This window comes from Arvicanthis niloticus, chromosome 7 (genome assembly GCF_011762505.2).
Source record: "Arvicanthis niloticus isolate mArvNil1 chromosome 7, mArvNil1.pat.X, whole genome shotgun sequence".
Lineage (NCBI taxonomy): Eukaryota > Metazoa > Chordata > Mammalia > Rodentia > Muridae > Arvicanthis > Arvicanthis niloticus.
The window spans coordinates 81,834,040-81,849,371 of NC_047664.1; the positions used below are offsets into that span (position 1 = coordinate 81,834,040).

Below are 15,332 nucleotides of genomic sequence, written 5' to 3' on the forward strand. Positions count from 1 at the left end.
TCTTTGTGTCTCCAGCCTTGAAGGAAGATGACTTATTATAGGTAGGCAGACACTCTGGGAGTGATTAACATTCTTATTCAGAGTCAAGCAGGGGTCTGACTCTGAAGAGAGAGATGCTAAGTGCTGGGAAGCTGCCAAGCTTTGCTCCTGCATTTGTGCTAGTTGGAGAATCAAGAAAGGAGTCAATGTCTGTCAGCAAAAGTGCTGTATAAGTGCCTGCAACCTCCTTCTCCTGGGCTTCTTACCCAGTCTTTGTGATGAGAGATTATTGACTACACTTCCCCAAATTTCTGTCTATTGCTAATGGTTCTGCAGCATCACTTCTCCACGTACTCAGTTATTCTAGATGCAGTTACATATTCCAGTGGCTTCAATCAATCTACTTCAATTCGTGATGCCAGACTCATTTAGATCTCTCTGTGTGGTGTCATTCAAGTACTTTGTAAGCAAGTCAAAATATTCATCAAGTTCCCTACAATGTCTTAATAGACAAACATACTTACACATACTACTCTTCAAACATTAAACAAGAACCTTTTTTTTTTTTCTCTTTTTCTTTTTCCTCATTTTGATTAAATGGCTGGTTGGTGCCTACCACAAGCTTTTTCCTTCCCCTTACCAACTGGCTTTAATTAATCTACAAATCATGTAGATGCGTTTGAAATCTCTGCCTTCTTCATCCCCAGAGAGAGAATGCATGGCTTGGAACCCCAATTCTACCCCATGATTGTAGCTAATTAGCTTTATATTGAGTTACTTAACCTCTTTAGGTCTTAATTTTCTCACTGTAATGTGACGATGGTAATAATTTATATGTTAGTGACTTCTTGAGGGAATTAAAAGTTAATGCACATGAACCATGATGTTGCATCTGACTTGACAAAGTTTTTAGTGACATCTTATTGTCTGTGAGACAAACTGCAAATGTCTTGATAAAGCTTGCAGGGCTCCTGAAACCTAGCCTTTGTTCATTGTTATTGCCATCTTTCGGCTTTTTGCTTGGTTATGGAGAATTGTTTTTATTTCCCTAAAGAATCAGTTACATCATGTGGAAAGCAGAATGTTGCCTGCCTTGCCTCGTTGGCCAGTGTTGAACCTCAGTTTGGAAATACCCGACTTCTTGGAGCTTTTCTCATACTCTCTATACCTCTTCCTATTGTCACAGTGCTGGCCATGTTGGATTTTAATTACTTGTTTAATTGTTTGGCCTCCCTAAATTATATGAAGGAGGGAAGGGAGAACAGCTGTCCATTTTTTGCTACCTTCTAATCAACTGGCACATTGAAGGTGCTCAATTAATATTTGTCGAATGAATTTGAGTCTGTAACAAGGTGAGAGTCAAGTCCATAGCTGTATTTAATTTCTGTGATATAACACAGATTGCCTTGACAGCACTCAATCATTTCAACCTAAATTAAACTACACTTTTAAAGCAATGCAATCAAATGGTACCTTGAAAACAATTCTTTTATTTTTTCCAACAAGGGTTCTCATAAACTGTCTCCTCTACAGAATTCTAGTTTCATGTTCAGTTAAAGGTTCTTATTACTATATTAAGGTCAGTTGTGTTATACAATCTAATTTTAATTAAGACTTGAAAATGCCAATACTTCAATGTAATATAAAAGGGAGTTCAGGGATTAGTCATTTTTATACGCTTAATAATATTAAATGACAGTGGTTATAAAATGAACCTTTGGTTTATTGATCAGATGTGTAAATATCAGTCACTCAACTTGACTTCTAATAAAAAACCTGCAAGTTATAAACTGTTTTGAAGACTTTTTGAGCATCTGACCTTTAAAATTTTGGTTTGAATCAATATCTAAATCCAGATTGAATCACAATGTGTCCTACTCAGTTATGATTTTAAACTTTTGCTTTATTTTATTCTCAGCTGATGAACTTCATATCAAGAAGCAAAAAAACAAACAAAAATCTAAAGAAAAATTGCCTTTAATTTTTAATCTTATAAATAAATATAGAGCATATTTATATCAGTATGTGAATGAACATATATAGTGAAATACATTATCAAGGATGATGTGGATATCATTTCAGAAATGTCCCTCAATAATTTAGTCCTTGTTCAAACATTAAAAAGTATATTAAAACAAATGGAAGTGGCCATTATGTCATTAATGTGTCTGATGTCACTGAGTGAGCTAACACTGAGCAGATGACAATGATTGCAGGATCTGACACTGACCACTCTGCTGTAATTCGGAACACATGTCAAACAACAAGTAGACTGGATGAGAGAGCACACAGAATTCCTGAGGCTTTTTTTTTCTTCTCCAGTATGTTCCAAGCTTCTGACAGGAGAAATTTTTAAGCATAATATATTATAGTATGAAGAATAAAGCATTATTGTTGAGCATGATTATGATAAATATTGATACAGTTGCTACATTCAGGAGGATCTCAAAAACCAGGTTTTGAAATAAGGAGTTAAATATTATTCATGTTAATATAATTATTTTATTTTGAATGGGTATTTATTTCCTGCACATGGGCCTGTCCAGAATCTGTGCCTGTGCCTTCAGAGGCGAGACAAAGGTATTGGATTCCCTGGAATAAGATTTATAGATAGTTAGGAGCTCTCATTTGGTTTCCAGGTATTGAATCCAGATCCTGTGGAAGATCGGCCAGTTCTCTTAAAGGATCCTGCTATAGGAGTGAAATATTACTTTGATTGCTAATCAGTTTTTCAAAGGAGGCCTGCAGTTTCATAGTTTAAATTTGTATATCAGTTGGAATACTTGCTCTTGAATTTCAAAATGGCTGAACACCACTAATCTATCAGGTCATCCTTTCCCTCATTGTGTCTTTAAAACAAATATATACAATTTTATTTCTTCACCCCAATGCAATGCATTCTGGTCTTTTCTTTTCATCTTAACTCTTCCAACAAGAATTTGTGACTTACTTTGCCATTGGTTGTCGATGTTTAACTCTATGGTGTGCTGAACTTATACCTTAGAGCAACCAAAGCACAAAGGCAAAAGTTCCTGCTTTCTTTTCCGTTCCTAACCCCCACTTAACAGCCTTCATTCATGGCAAGTCACATTTCTTACCGCCTTACCGATTTGCATAAAATCTGAATGTGACCTTTAAATTTTTGATTTGAATCAATATCTTAATCCAGATTGGTGTATAAGGTCACCTTTTCCAGTAATGTTTTAAAACTTTTGCTTTATTTTATTTTCAACTGATAAATTTTATATTATGCAGTCGAACCAGTTTAAACTCATGCCTGTCTAGTTTACAAATGAATGCGACTCAGACTATGGGTGTGTTATTTGGCTTTGACAATTACTTGGGAGTAACCCCTAATCTCCATTTCGAACTGCTGGCTCTACCCTTTGGTTGCATCCTAACCAAATACTTGCAGTATTTTCTGGCCATGTCCTCATGGTCCATCTCTTCTCTTGGTGGCTTCCTCCCCTCTCTTATCCTTCTTCTTTTGTCTCACTGCAACCGCCAAGCAAGTAACTCAAAACCTGTAGTTGGCAATACTATTTTTAATTAACCAATAGTTTTGAATTAAGGAACATTTGCACAACATAAGCTGGTAAGTGTGAGAACTCAATGGTAGGCAACTAGGCCTTCAGGTGCAGAATTTAGCCTGACAATACATAACAATAGACCAAACCTCAACAATCTCCTCCTTTTTTTGTCTAAATAAACATGTTCTTTCTCCTATAATAATATACAATATGCCACCCATTGTAGAAGTTATGTCTGGTTCTTCCTCTTAACCCTATGCTCCCAGAAATAAGTCTCAGACTCAGAATGTATTTACAAATACCTGGCCATATAGCTAGGCTCTTCTCTGACTAAACCATAACTAAAATAACCCATTCATTTTAACCTACATTCTGCCATGTGGCTGGTTACCTGTGCTCAGGTACCACGCCATCTCTCTCCTAACATCTTTCTGAGAGAATCTCTGTACCTGGCTCTATCTCAGAATTCTTTCTGTCTTCTGGATGTTCCACCTTCTATTCTACCCTTTCCTTTGGCCATGTTTTTTAAATGACAAAATATGTATTCATACAATACACAAGATATTCTCTCCACAACATTACAAAAGTGAAAACTAAAGAATAATCAAAGAAAAGAATTGTGTCGTTAGCCATATGTTGGTTTACATTCACCATGGGAATGTGTAGTGTACTTTTTTCCATCCTGAATTCCAACTCTCTCTTAATTTCCTCCTACACACTGTGTTTTCCTTCAAACCGTGGAGATATTTGCCCCTTTATTCCCCCAGAAGACATATCAACAAGCTATAAAAATAAAAAAGGATGGTTTTAGTTTTCTTATTGTTTCTTATTGCCATTAGTTATTCATAATAAAAGTAAGTTATGCTAGTCTAATGGCTATAATATATTCTGAGAAAGTACATCTTTCTAAGAGCACGTAGTCTAGTGAGAAAGGAAGATAAAAATACAGATAACTTTGGTAAACATGGATAAGCAAGCTTTAAGTGGAGTCTGCTGTAATGTGAATGTTTCCATCTTTCTCTTAATTCATATCTTGATCTGTGCCCATTTTATTGGTGTCAAGATGTGGAGCATCTGGAATAGGATTAGGTTGACACTAAGGAACCTTCATGAATGGCATCAGTGCCTTATGAAAGATTACTGAGTTTGTTTCTCTCATCCACCACGTAAGGATATATGGGGACTTCCCTCAACTCTTGAGTCTGCAAGTGCCTTGAATATCTACTTCACAACTACAGGAACTCTAAATAATACATTTTTAATTCATTAACAACCTGGTTTAAGGTGCTCTATTATAGCAGCCCAAACACAGTGAGATGCGATTGTGCTGTTGAATATCTGGAATAAGAAGTCATGAAATATATCTATTTAAGGCATGTTGCCCTTTGTATACTATTGTGCTGTTTGAAATTCAGTGCCTTCAGAGATTTTTGCCCCCACACATATAAATTGGAAAATTGGCTAAATTATGAATTTCCACTGTATGCCACGCACTCAGAAAATGGTCACTGAACATTATTTTTGGCCCTTCTAAGTGATTCCTAAAGCAATCCTTGTAAAGATTTCTTTCTCTCCAGTGGGAGGAATAAAATAAAAACCAAGATGTAAATGAATATATGAGACACTTTTAGGGAATGATACATGATATAAAGAAAACAGAACAGATTCACTTGTGAAACTAAAATAGAATAACTTTTAGTAAATGAAACCTGAATTTAAAAACAGATCGAACTCCATGATTTAAAAGCTTGTATTAGAAATTCCAAGAGTTCTAATGTATTTGTCTTCTCACAAGTACTTCCTGTCAGTTGTTGGCTTTTGTGGCCTTTCAAGTGGAAGTATAAGGGCCAATCGGTTCCCCATCTGGTTCTGCTTACCTTCTAGCCTGGGAATTTCTGCTCACCTGGCTAAGACCGGCCACTCCTGGTTCTCACCATTGACTCCTTTGGGTAATTGCTAAGAAATATTAGGCTGGTTCTCAAGCAGATCCTCTTGGAATTATTATAGCAGTTGTCACTGCAAAAATTTATAGCTGGTTTTCCTCAAAGTCTTTCACAGTAGTTTTATCAAATACATAAAGCTTCAATTCAAAAATATAGAAAGTAGGATTATAAAGTATCCTTAACAATGTACCACAACTACACAGCATGCCTAAAATCAGTCAAATGAGCCAGTGGGTGGGCTCGCCTTTAATCCCAGCACTGGGGAGGCAGAGCCAGATGGATCTCAAAGTTAAAGGCCAGATTTGTCTACAGAGTAAGTTCCAGGACACTCAAGGCTACACTGAGAAACTTTATCTCAAAAACCACAAAACACATAAATAGTCAAATGAATATGTCTAATGTCTAAATTAAATAAAAAGAGTTCAGATAACTTTGTATATTTCAAAATATTCCCTAAAAAATCTATCTATGATACTCATTTATCTCTAAATAACCTGTGAACTATTTCTCTTATATTCAATTTTTGTAGAAATGGGCCAATATTTACAGTCTAATGGGACAACTATATAATGAGAAGAGCAGTGTCTACCATTGTCTTTTCCCAAAACAAAATATATTAACACTTAACTTTTTTGAGTAGCTTTATCAATTTGATAGAAAATATTATTTATCCTCAGGCACAGCAAAATTTTGTGGCAGACTTGAATGAAATTTTCTAGAGCCCATCTTTCATTGAGATGTAAAGCCTTTGTAAAAAGATAAATTAATTTATATTTGGTTCCTGGCAAGGTCATTATTAGTTATAATCAACTTTTTAAATTTTTATAATACAATCAAGTAACTGTCCCTTTCCAGCACTGAATTTAAAGTCCCATAAAATGGTGAGAATATTAGGTTCTATAAGATAAACCCAGGACTACCTTATTTTCCTCAAACTAGAAATAGAAATTTTCATCTAAAAAATATTAAAGAAAAAAATTAAAGAGAAATCACTGAGTACTATTGTACCTTGAACTGAAGTTCAAGAATCTGCTCCAAGTTTAATGAAAATCAATGTATATTCATCATTCAATTAGTATTCAAACTACATATAAGCTTAGTTCTAGGGAAACTGAGAAGCAGGAAATCAACCCAGTTTTAAAACAACAAAAGCCATCTTGTGGTTAGATATTATCATTTATGATTAAAATAACAAGTACATAAATATTTTAGAAAAAACAAAATATCTATATTCTTTTTCACTATGGTATTGAGGCTATTTAATTGACTTTTATTTAAGTAGTAACAAGTATTTCATCCATTTTTAGAAAACTTAACAGGTATTAACTAGAAAACTGCTACAGTGGACGCTGCTGTGCTGTTTGACCTGTAGGAGAAAGGTCAGCATGCCTGAGCCTCCATTTTTATATGCCTCCAAGGTTTTGTAGGCCACCACACTCTTGTCCCTCAAGCCATCAATCAAGTCACGTATTCATTAGGAGTTATATCTTATAAGAGGTCTAATTAATAAGACTACACTGCAAGCCTGGCAGAGGTGGCACATTCCTTTAATGCCAGGACTTGGGAGGCAGAGACAGGCAGATCTCTGAATTCGAGGCCACCCTGTTCTACAAAAAGAGTCTCAGCCAGGACTATGCAGAGAAACCCTGTCTTGGTTAAACAAACAAACTAATAAACCAACAAATCCAACTAACCAACTAAACAAACAAAATCAGTCCACATTGCAGACAACTTACTCCTTCCAGGTCTCATTGTGACGTGGTTGTTATAGCAACTGAATGATCAGTCTTGATTGCACTTACTTAGCTGAGACTCCTTTCCCGGACGACGGAGTATGATATCATGTTAATGTAAATTCAAGAGTAAGCTATATTTATGTATGATTCGGACGTAAGTTACAAGAAGAACTACTTTGCCTTTCCAGTGTTAGCACTATGGTTCCAAGTCTCCTACTCAAACATTAGCCACAGGAGACTCCATCAGGCTTTGTGCTAATATTTCTTTGCAATCATTAGTAGGTGGTTTATTTATTTATTTATTTATTTATTTGACAATTTTACGCACACAGCACACCTGAGCATGCTCATACATGCGCATGAGCATGGACACATGTACACACACACACACACACACACACACACACACACACACACACACACACACATCTTCGTACATGTCCCTTACCCCTTTCCTAAGCCCTGGTATTTCTCCCTCATCTCCATAAACTCGGCTTCATCTCTAACACTGCCTGTTGAAGATCATGACTTTTTGGTTTGTTGTGTGAAGCATGGAGTTTAACAAGGACCATCTGTGTGACCATTGGATTAGCATGGTCTGGAGGAGCCTGTAGGTACACAACTTAAAGCAATGAGTCACCTCTTCTTCAATCACACTGTTATAAACATTCGGTAGTGAGGGCTAAGGTTTTGTCTTCATTGGGCTACTTCCCCATTCATACCTACCTGTTGACAGGTTCATGTCTTTGAGACAAACTAAATAACTCTTTAAGTTTTTTTTTTTTAAAAAAAAAAATATATATATATATATATATATATATATATATATATATATATATATATACCTTATCAAGAATATCTAAATTGGTGGAGAAAGAGTAAAATTATGCCTTATTACAGATTATAAAAATATATAGGAACTCAAGAGACTTCATTATGAAAAATGTACACTATGGGAAGATTGCTGAAATGTATTCAAAATGTGTTCTTATGAAAATATTTCATCTTACAGTTCTTTAATTGCAAAACAAAGATTACTAAGCAGTAATTGGCACTAATCAAAGGCACAGTTTCTAGTTAAAGTGGTCTTCTGTATTCAGGTACCTGAGTTTACTGCTTCTTATAGATTTTATATTAGTGTTGACTTTTCATAATGGAGTCTCTTGAGTTCCTATATATTCTTATAATTTGTAATAAGGCATAATATAATCCTTTCTCCACCAATTTAGATATTTTTTATTTCCCTTTTCTTGTCTAATTGCTCTGGTTATAGCCTCAAATAATTATTTTGAGTAGAAGCACCTTTAGTAGGCATCTTTATTTTACTCTTGACCTTAAAAGCTAAAATTTCAAATTTATTGTGTTGTGCATAGTTTCAGTGGAGGGATTTTCTTATATGACCTTTATTATTTTTAGGTCATTTCATTTTATTCTTGCTTAGCTGGTAGCTTTTAATCATGAAAAGTGCTGAATTGTGTTAAATGCTTTTTCTTCATTTATTGAAATAATAAGGTGACATTATCCTTTATTCTACTAAGGGAGTACATCTCATCAATTTATTTTATGTGTTGAACTATCTTTTCATCTCAGAAATAAATTACATTTGGTTATAATAGATGGTTCTTTTAATGTGCTATCGAGTTTGGTTTGCTGGCCTTTTGTTGAAGAATTATGCATCTACATTCATCAGGGATATGACTGGTAGTTTTATGGTCTATGCAGCTTGTGTCAGGCTTTTGTATCAGAATAGTAATGCTCACTCATAAAATGTATTTGGAAGCATTCCCTCCTCTTGAACCTTTTGGAACAGCTTGAGAAGAATTGCTATTAATTCTTTAAATGTCTGGTTGAATTTGCTAGTGAAGCCATCTGTGCCTGGGCTTGCATTGTTGGGAGGTTTGGATTACTGATCTCTGGACTCATCTATGCACTCTCTTTGGTTAATCGTTGAATTTCGAAACATGTTATTTATAAGATTGCTAGAATGCATTGTTAAAGATGGACATTTTATTTGTTTTTTTTTAATTTTTATCATTTAGCAATTTTTTAAATTAACTAAAACCAACAAAAGACGGTATAGAAATACTATAGTATTCTCAGCACCCATTTTTTAAGGTAAGATTAAAATACAGCATGTCAGATTATTTTGTGACCGTTGAAGTCATCAACAGCTAAAAATGGCTACACCATTTTCAAGAGAAGAGATACCTTCGATTCTTTGTGGGACTTTTCTGAGCATTGCTGATGCTGTCTAGGGAACATCTAATCTTAGGACGAATGTTTCCTCCACTCAATAGGTCCACATTTGCTGTTTGGCTTCAGAAATACCTAAACTTTAATTTCTTGTTTTATCTACTGATGCCTGTCTTCTGGCATATCCTGTTGGCATCATTCCCATGGAGTACTTCCTGGAAAGCAGCTCATGCTGTTGTGGTCTGGAAATGTTTTGTGTGACTCTTGGGTCATACCCCAAACCTAGAAAGCATGACAGAGCTAAGCACACACGGCAATTTATTTACTCTTTAAATTCATAACAGCTCATTTTGGTGGCTCGTGAAGTGTTTATATATATGTTTATTAATGTGAAAGACACAAGTTGTAAGGCTATTTTACTTAAAAGTCTAATGATGTCAATTTGCCCAGAAATTAGGATAGCTTGGAAAATACCAAAGGGGGAAAAAAAAAACAACTTTATCAAGAGGCAAATTAGTTTTTGAAGCTGGTGTTAATTGGCAGCCAAGGTGTTTCATTATGAAGCTGAATTTTTAACAGTTGTTACTTGGTTCCTATGAAAACACCAGCCAGAAGAAAATGCTGCCGTTTAAAGGATCTGACTCCCATCTCAGCCAGTCGCTTTGCCAGCATGTCAATAATGTGCATCCTATTTTAAAACTCTTATATGCTGCTTAGAGACTGTGTCTACATTGGCTATTTAGTCACCTTTCTGTCTGCATTGGAGGCATACTTTATAATGAATGGGTTCGGGGATGATCACTTTCAAACTGCAGGTGTTGTATTTTTCTATTTTGCTGGCTTCTGTGCTTGAATGAAACCCAAGACTTCATGGGAGAACTGTTTTCTTTTTGAAACCTACCACATAAAGGAAACCACAGGGAATATATAAATGGTAGCTACAGAGATTATTCTTCTGCATGCAGCAATGAGAAATGTGGTACTTTGTCTCTATGTGTGGATGTACCTACTGCTGACTTTGTAAAGAAAACAGAAACACCTCAGGGCCATAGGTAATGATGTCCAACTGTTTACTCTCTTTCCGAGTGGTAAACAGTGCTAAGGTTTCACACCACACAAATGTATTCAGAGTAACTGACTGTATAAATGCTTTGATACTTTCTGACATTTTTTGTAGCTGGCTGAGAGTAAGGGAGGAAGTGAGAATAAGACAAAGGGGAAAAAATGTTGGCTTCATGAGTCCACAACCCATAGGCAACAAGTCCCTGGCATTTCCTATATGGAATCTTCCATTCAGTCTTTGCTGTGGTCAGCATCTGGGTTTATGGAGATGTACAGTATAAAACTATTCTCCGTAGAGAATGCAAACTTGTTGGTTTAAATTATGTGTCACTATTTACTCAACCAAGTCATTTAATTATGCGATCACAGGCTTACTGAAGCCTCTGCTGTTGCTTCTGAGAAGCAAGCATGGTTCTATTTGTTGTTCTTCAAAAGAAGACAACAACGGGCCTGCAAAAGTCTCAGTGAAGGATTTACAGAAAAATAATGAATGCTTCTGCCACTGCATGTCACAGGGGAGGCTGGGACAATAGTGATCGTATGCACACTGCTGCTCTTTGCTTGCTGGGCAGCATGTACATCTGGATTCCTGACAGCTACGCGTGTTCACTAGAGACTGTGTCTTTCTTTTCGTCCCCTCCCAGGCGATGGTGGAGACAGTTAACAACCTCCTTCAGCCACAAGCTTTGAATGCATGGAGAGACCTGACTACGAGTGATCAACTGCGTGCGGCCACCATGTTGCTAGACACCGTGGAGGAGAGTGCTTTTGTGTTAGCCGATAACCTTTTGAAGACAGACATTGTCAGGGAGAATACAGACAATATTCGTAAGTGACCTTTGCTATGACAGAAGGTCTAGAGTCACTTGTGTAGCAGGGAAAGAAAAAAAAAATCTGACACCCCAGTCATGAGCCTTGTTTCGGTTTGGTAGATATATGTTATTTTTCAAAGTAGAATAGCTTTCAGTAACAAGATCAGAATTCACACATGTTAATCTCCACAGGGCATTCAATATTCAGTGTATTACCTAGAGATTACTTGAGTGAGGTTTATTTGCAGAATTTTTATGTAGGCATGTATTTATGTAGGTTTTATACTACTTAGAATTTTGACCTCCTAACACAAGTATTATTTGTCTTTTTAGTATTCTTAAATTATATTCTCGAAGAAACAAGTCATTTGACTGATGATGCTAGCTAGTGCTTGAAAGTGCTATCATCCCTTCGAATAAGTATAAATCTGTTTTTATTGTGTTTTCAGATGTAGCTGATAATTTTATTTCAGGAGATTTGATAAAGCTGTTTTATATTTTATTAGATTTGTAGGTAGATCAATATCGATGTGACAGTATATCTCTGGCATAAAAGGATTTTTTACGTAATTCATGAAATACGGAAAATATTTTGAAAATTAACTTAAAAAGCAAAGATTAAAAAGTATAAGGACTTGGACTTGAATTTTAAGTATTAGGCTTGATTATTATACATTTGAATTCTTTATGTCATTTCTGCACATCTTTGCTTATTTATTTTTTAAAATAAAGTGAAAATAGTAACTATATACTTTTGAGTAAATCAAATGCCTTTAACACAACAAATAAACCAGGAAATCTTAAATCCTGACTGTAGAAACAGTTCAGAGGTTACAGAAATTCTTATAGCTTCGGCAGATTTTTCACAGAACACTGACGCCTCTATGTTATCAACAGAGTTAGAAGTTGCAAGGCTGAGCACGGAAGGAAACCTAGAAGATCTAAAATTTCCAGAAAACACAGGCCATGGAAGTACTATTCAGCTTTCAGCAAACACATTAAAGCAAAATGGCCGGAATGGTAAGTTGGAGCTTGTTTGTGTGCTCAGCGCTTTTAACTTTTCTCTATTTGTTGTTTTGTGGCTTGGAATTGTAAAGCCATCGTGCAGGAAGTCTTTACTCTTCCTCTCCATGTACGCCCTCTCTTCTCTCTCTTTCTTCTCCCCCCCCCCTTTCCTACTGGACCATCAATACAACAATGATGCACCATGTATACAATTCTTGCTTAGATTTGGAGCGTGCTCTAGGACTTCTCAGCTTCAGATATTGAACATGAGGAAAATTCTGCGTGACAGGCCTCAACTATGCTGCCTCTGCCTCTGGAAGTCACTGTCACTGATTTTGCAGATCTAACGGATGAAAATTTTGGTGGAAACTTTCCTTATAATTTTTTTTAAAGCTACAAGCTTCTATTTTTTCCTTTAGGTTTTTATAAGTGTATATTTTTTTTTTTTCTTTCTTTTGAAAAATCATATAGAGAAGTTGAGTGTGAGGAGCGCTTGGGGGCAGAGATGGAACTGGGGTTTACAGGTCAGTTCCGTGGACTGCTAAATTGAAGTCACTGAAAAAGAATGTAAATGTACAGGTAACCCCATGAGGAAAGCATATTCCTAGAGCAACAATCTTAAAAGAGATAATAAAATTCCATTCCTCACGACTTGTTAGGTGACACAGAGTTGACCTGAGTTGTACTAACGTAATCGGAACTGTTGCACCGTATAGAGAAAATAGCTTTGAAAAGGGATCTTCTTAAAATTATCAGCCACTTAAACGTGCTTCCATCAGAATAAAATATTGTCAGGCATTAGACATCACTTAAGAGGAAAAGTAGAATTCATTATTGTGCTGCCAGCGGGACTATTTCTGAAATGTCCGAGGCAGTGGTAAGATTGTGTACAGAAGAAACAGTTCCTTGTATCCACTTCCTCACTGGGTCTGCAAGTCCTGTCCTCACTTAAGCTTCATTTCCCACCGGAAAGGGGTCCTTCCCAGACAGGAATCTCACCAGTTCTCTTCCAACAACAGTGGGAATAAAGCCACCTGACTGAAGGACGCCCACCCCTGCCTGTCTTGTGCATCCTGTCTCGTTTGTCCCACTTCATATCTTTTCTCCCGCGTGACCTGTGATCCATACTAAAGAGTTTGAATTATGTTTATTATTCAACCACACATGGTCCTACACCAGGGCTTTCTTTTCATGGCGGCTTCTCAATCATCTGATTTTATCTTCCTTTTATTAAAATTAGCTTTTTCCTTTACATAAAATATTCTGATTATGGCTTCTCCTCCATCTACTCTTCCAAGATCCACCCCCTTTCTGTCTGTCATTATGAAGTAAATAGGCTTCTAAGGGACAGTAATAGAATAAAGCAAGATAAAACCAAAACTACCACATTCAAATAGGACAAAACCAACAAACAGAAGGATAAAAGCCTAGGAAAAGGCACCAAAGACCCACTCATTATCACACTCAGGAATCCTATAAGAACACTAATCTGGGAGCCATATTATGTATGCAAATTTCCTGTAAGGTAAAAGAGAGAATGAATGTACAAATAAATAAGTAAAAACAAAAGTAAGATTAAATTAACAACAATAACAATAAAAGCCTTTGCCATGTCCTTTTGAGACAAGGACACCCCAATGGTGCCATTGACTTTATTTTCCATTGGCTATCTACTGGTGGGCATGAAGCCTGCATTTCAGAGAGGTTTCTTTCCCCAGTGAGATTCCTTTGGGGAAAACCTAAATTTTCATTTGCAAGTCGTTATCCATAGGAGATAGCTTCTGGTATAGGAATAGAGGTATGTGTCCACTTCTTCTTTCAGCTCTAAGTCCCATCTGGTGCAGATTCTTGCAGACCTGGTGCATGCTGCCTTAGTCATAACAGGTCCACTTACTGCTCAGCGGCATGCTGTCATTCCATCTCGTAAGAGCCAGAGGGAACGGAGGACACCATCAAAACAAGAACTTCTACACCAACAGGAACAAAGCCCACAGGACCTCAAAGGAACATGCATCAATAATACTAAGTGTGGTTTTCAGGCATCATAAATTTTATCCTACATTGAGAAGGATATATTTTTCTCTACTGTAATTAATAAGAATCTAGTGAGCTGCTATTATAGATAAATAAGATACAGGTAAACATAAGAATCCCCTCTTCATGAATGTAGCCTTCATTACAATCTCTTTGTAAGATTATTACAATGGATGCAACGAAATAGTAGCCTACCATGTAGCATAGGAACTTCTAGAATGTCTCTGTGTACAGTAACCCTGCTGCTGCAAACACTGACATCTCTGCCTTCTGCATCATACAGTCGCTGGTCCCTATCTGAGTCTGAAGTCATCACATATGATTGGATGTGTCTGCATGGAGTGTCCATGAAACTTGTTTGCAAGACTAGTTGGAAAAACAAGCCTGTGTACATGTTCTGTATATAAATTCCCAAAAGTAGGGAATTTCATAAATATATAAATATATTTACATAAGGCATTCATGATGTGGTTGTACCTCTTACAAACACATGCATATGCACATGCACACACAAAGCTTCTCATTTGACCCAGCTTTTTCTTTCTCTTTTTGACCTTGAGATTAAAAGACAGAGAGGTTGCCTTTGTGATCTTCATAACTGCAGTGGTCAGGGTAGCATCTCTTTCTTGGCCAACTCTGACTTCATAATAGAAATAAGACATCGGGTTTGACTTTTATCATGAAAGTAATGATCAAAATGAAAACACAACAAAAGGAAAAAATATAAACATAAAAATTACCATAATTAGAGAATTATCACAAAAGGTCAAAAGGTGGAAGGACTTTGTGGAAATGTTGGCCTGGAAAGAAAATAATTTTTGAGTTTTTAGAAGAATAAAAACCATTAGTGTCCTTCCTTTAATGGTGTCGCATGCCTTTAATTCTAGCACTTGGGAGGCAGAGGCAGGCGGATTTCTGAGTTCGAGGCCAGCCTGGTCTACAGAGTGAGTTCCAGGACAGCCAGGGCTATACAGAGAAACCCTGTTTCAAAAATCCAATATATATATATATATTTGTTATACTGCAGTATAATTAGAA

The 15,332-nt window shown here is 36.3% G+C and overlaps 1 protein-coding gene across 10 annotated transcripts in view; it reads left to right on the plus strand.

Annotated features, from left to right (window-relative positions):
- Positions 1-15,332, plus strand: part of Adgrl3 (adhesion G protein-coupled receptor L3) — a 721,722-nt gene that overhangs the window by 603,436 nt on the left and 102,954 nt on the right. For all 10 annotated transcript variants that reach the window (XM_076938716.1, XM_076938717.1, XM_076938710.1 and 7 more), the window contains 2 exons: positions 11,088-11,271; positions 12,153-12,275. In XM_076938716.1, coding sequence (XP_076794831.1) covers positions 11,088-11,271; positions 12,153-12,275 — 307 coding nt within the window. The remainder of the gene's footprint in view (positions 1-11,087; positions 11,272-12,152; positions 12,276-15,332) is intronic.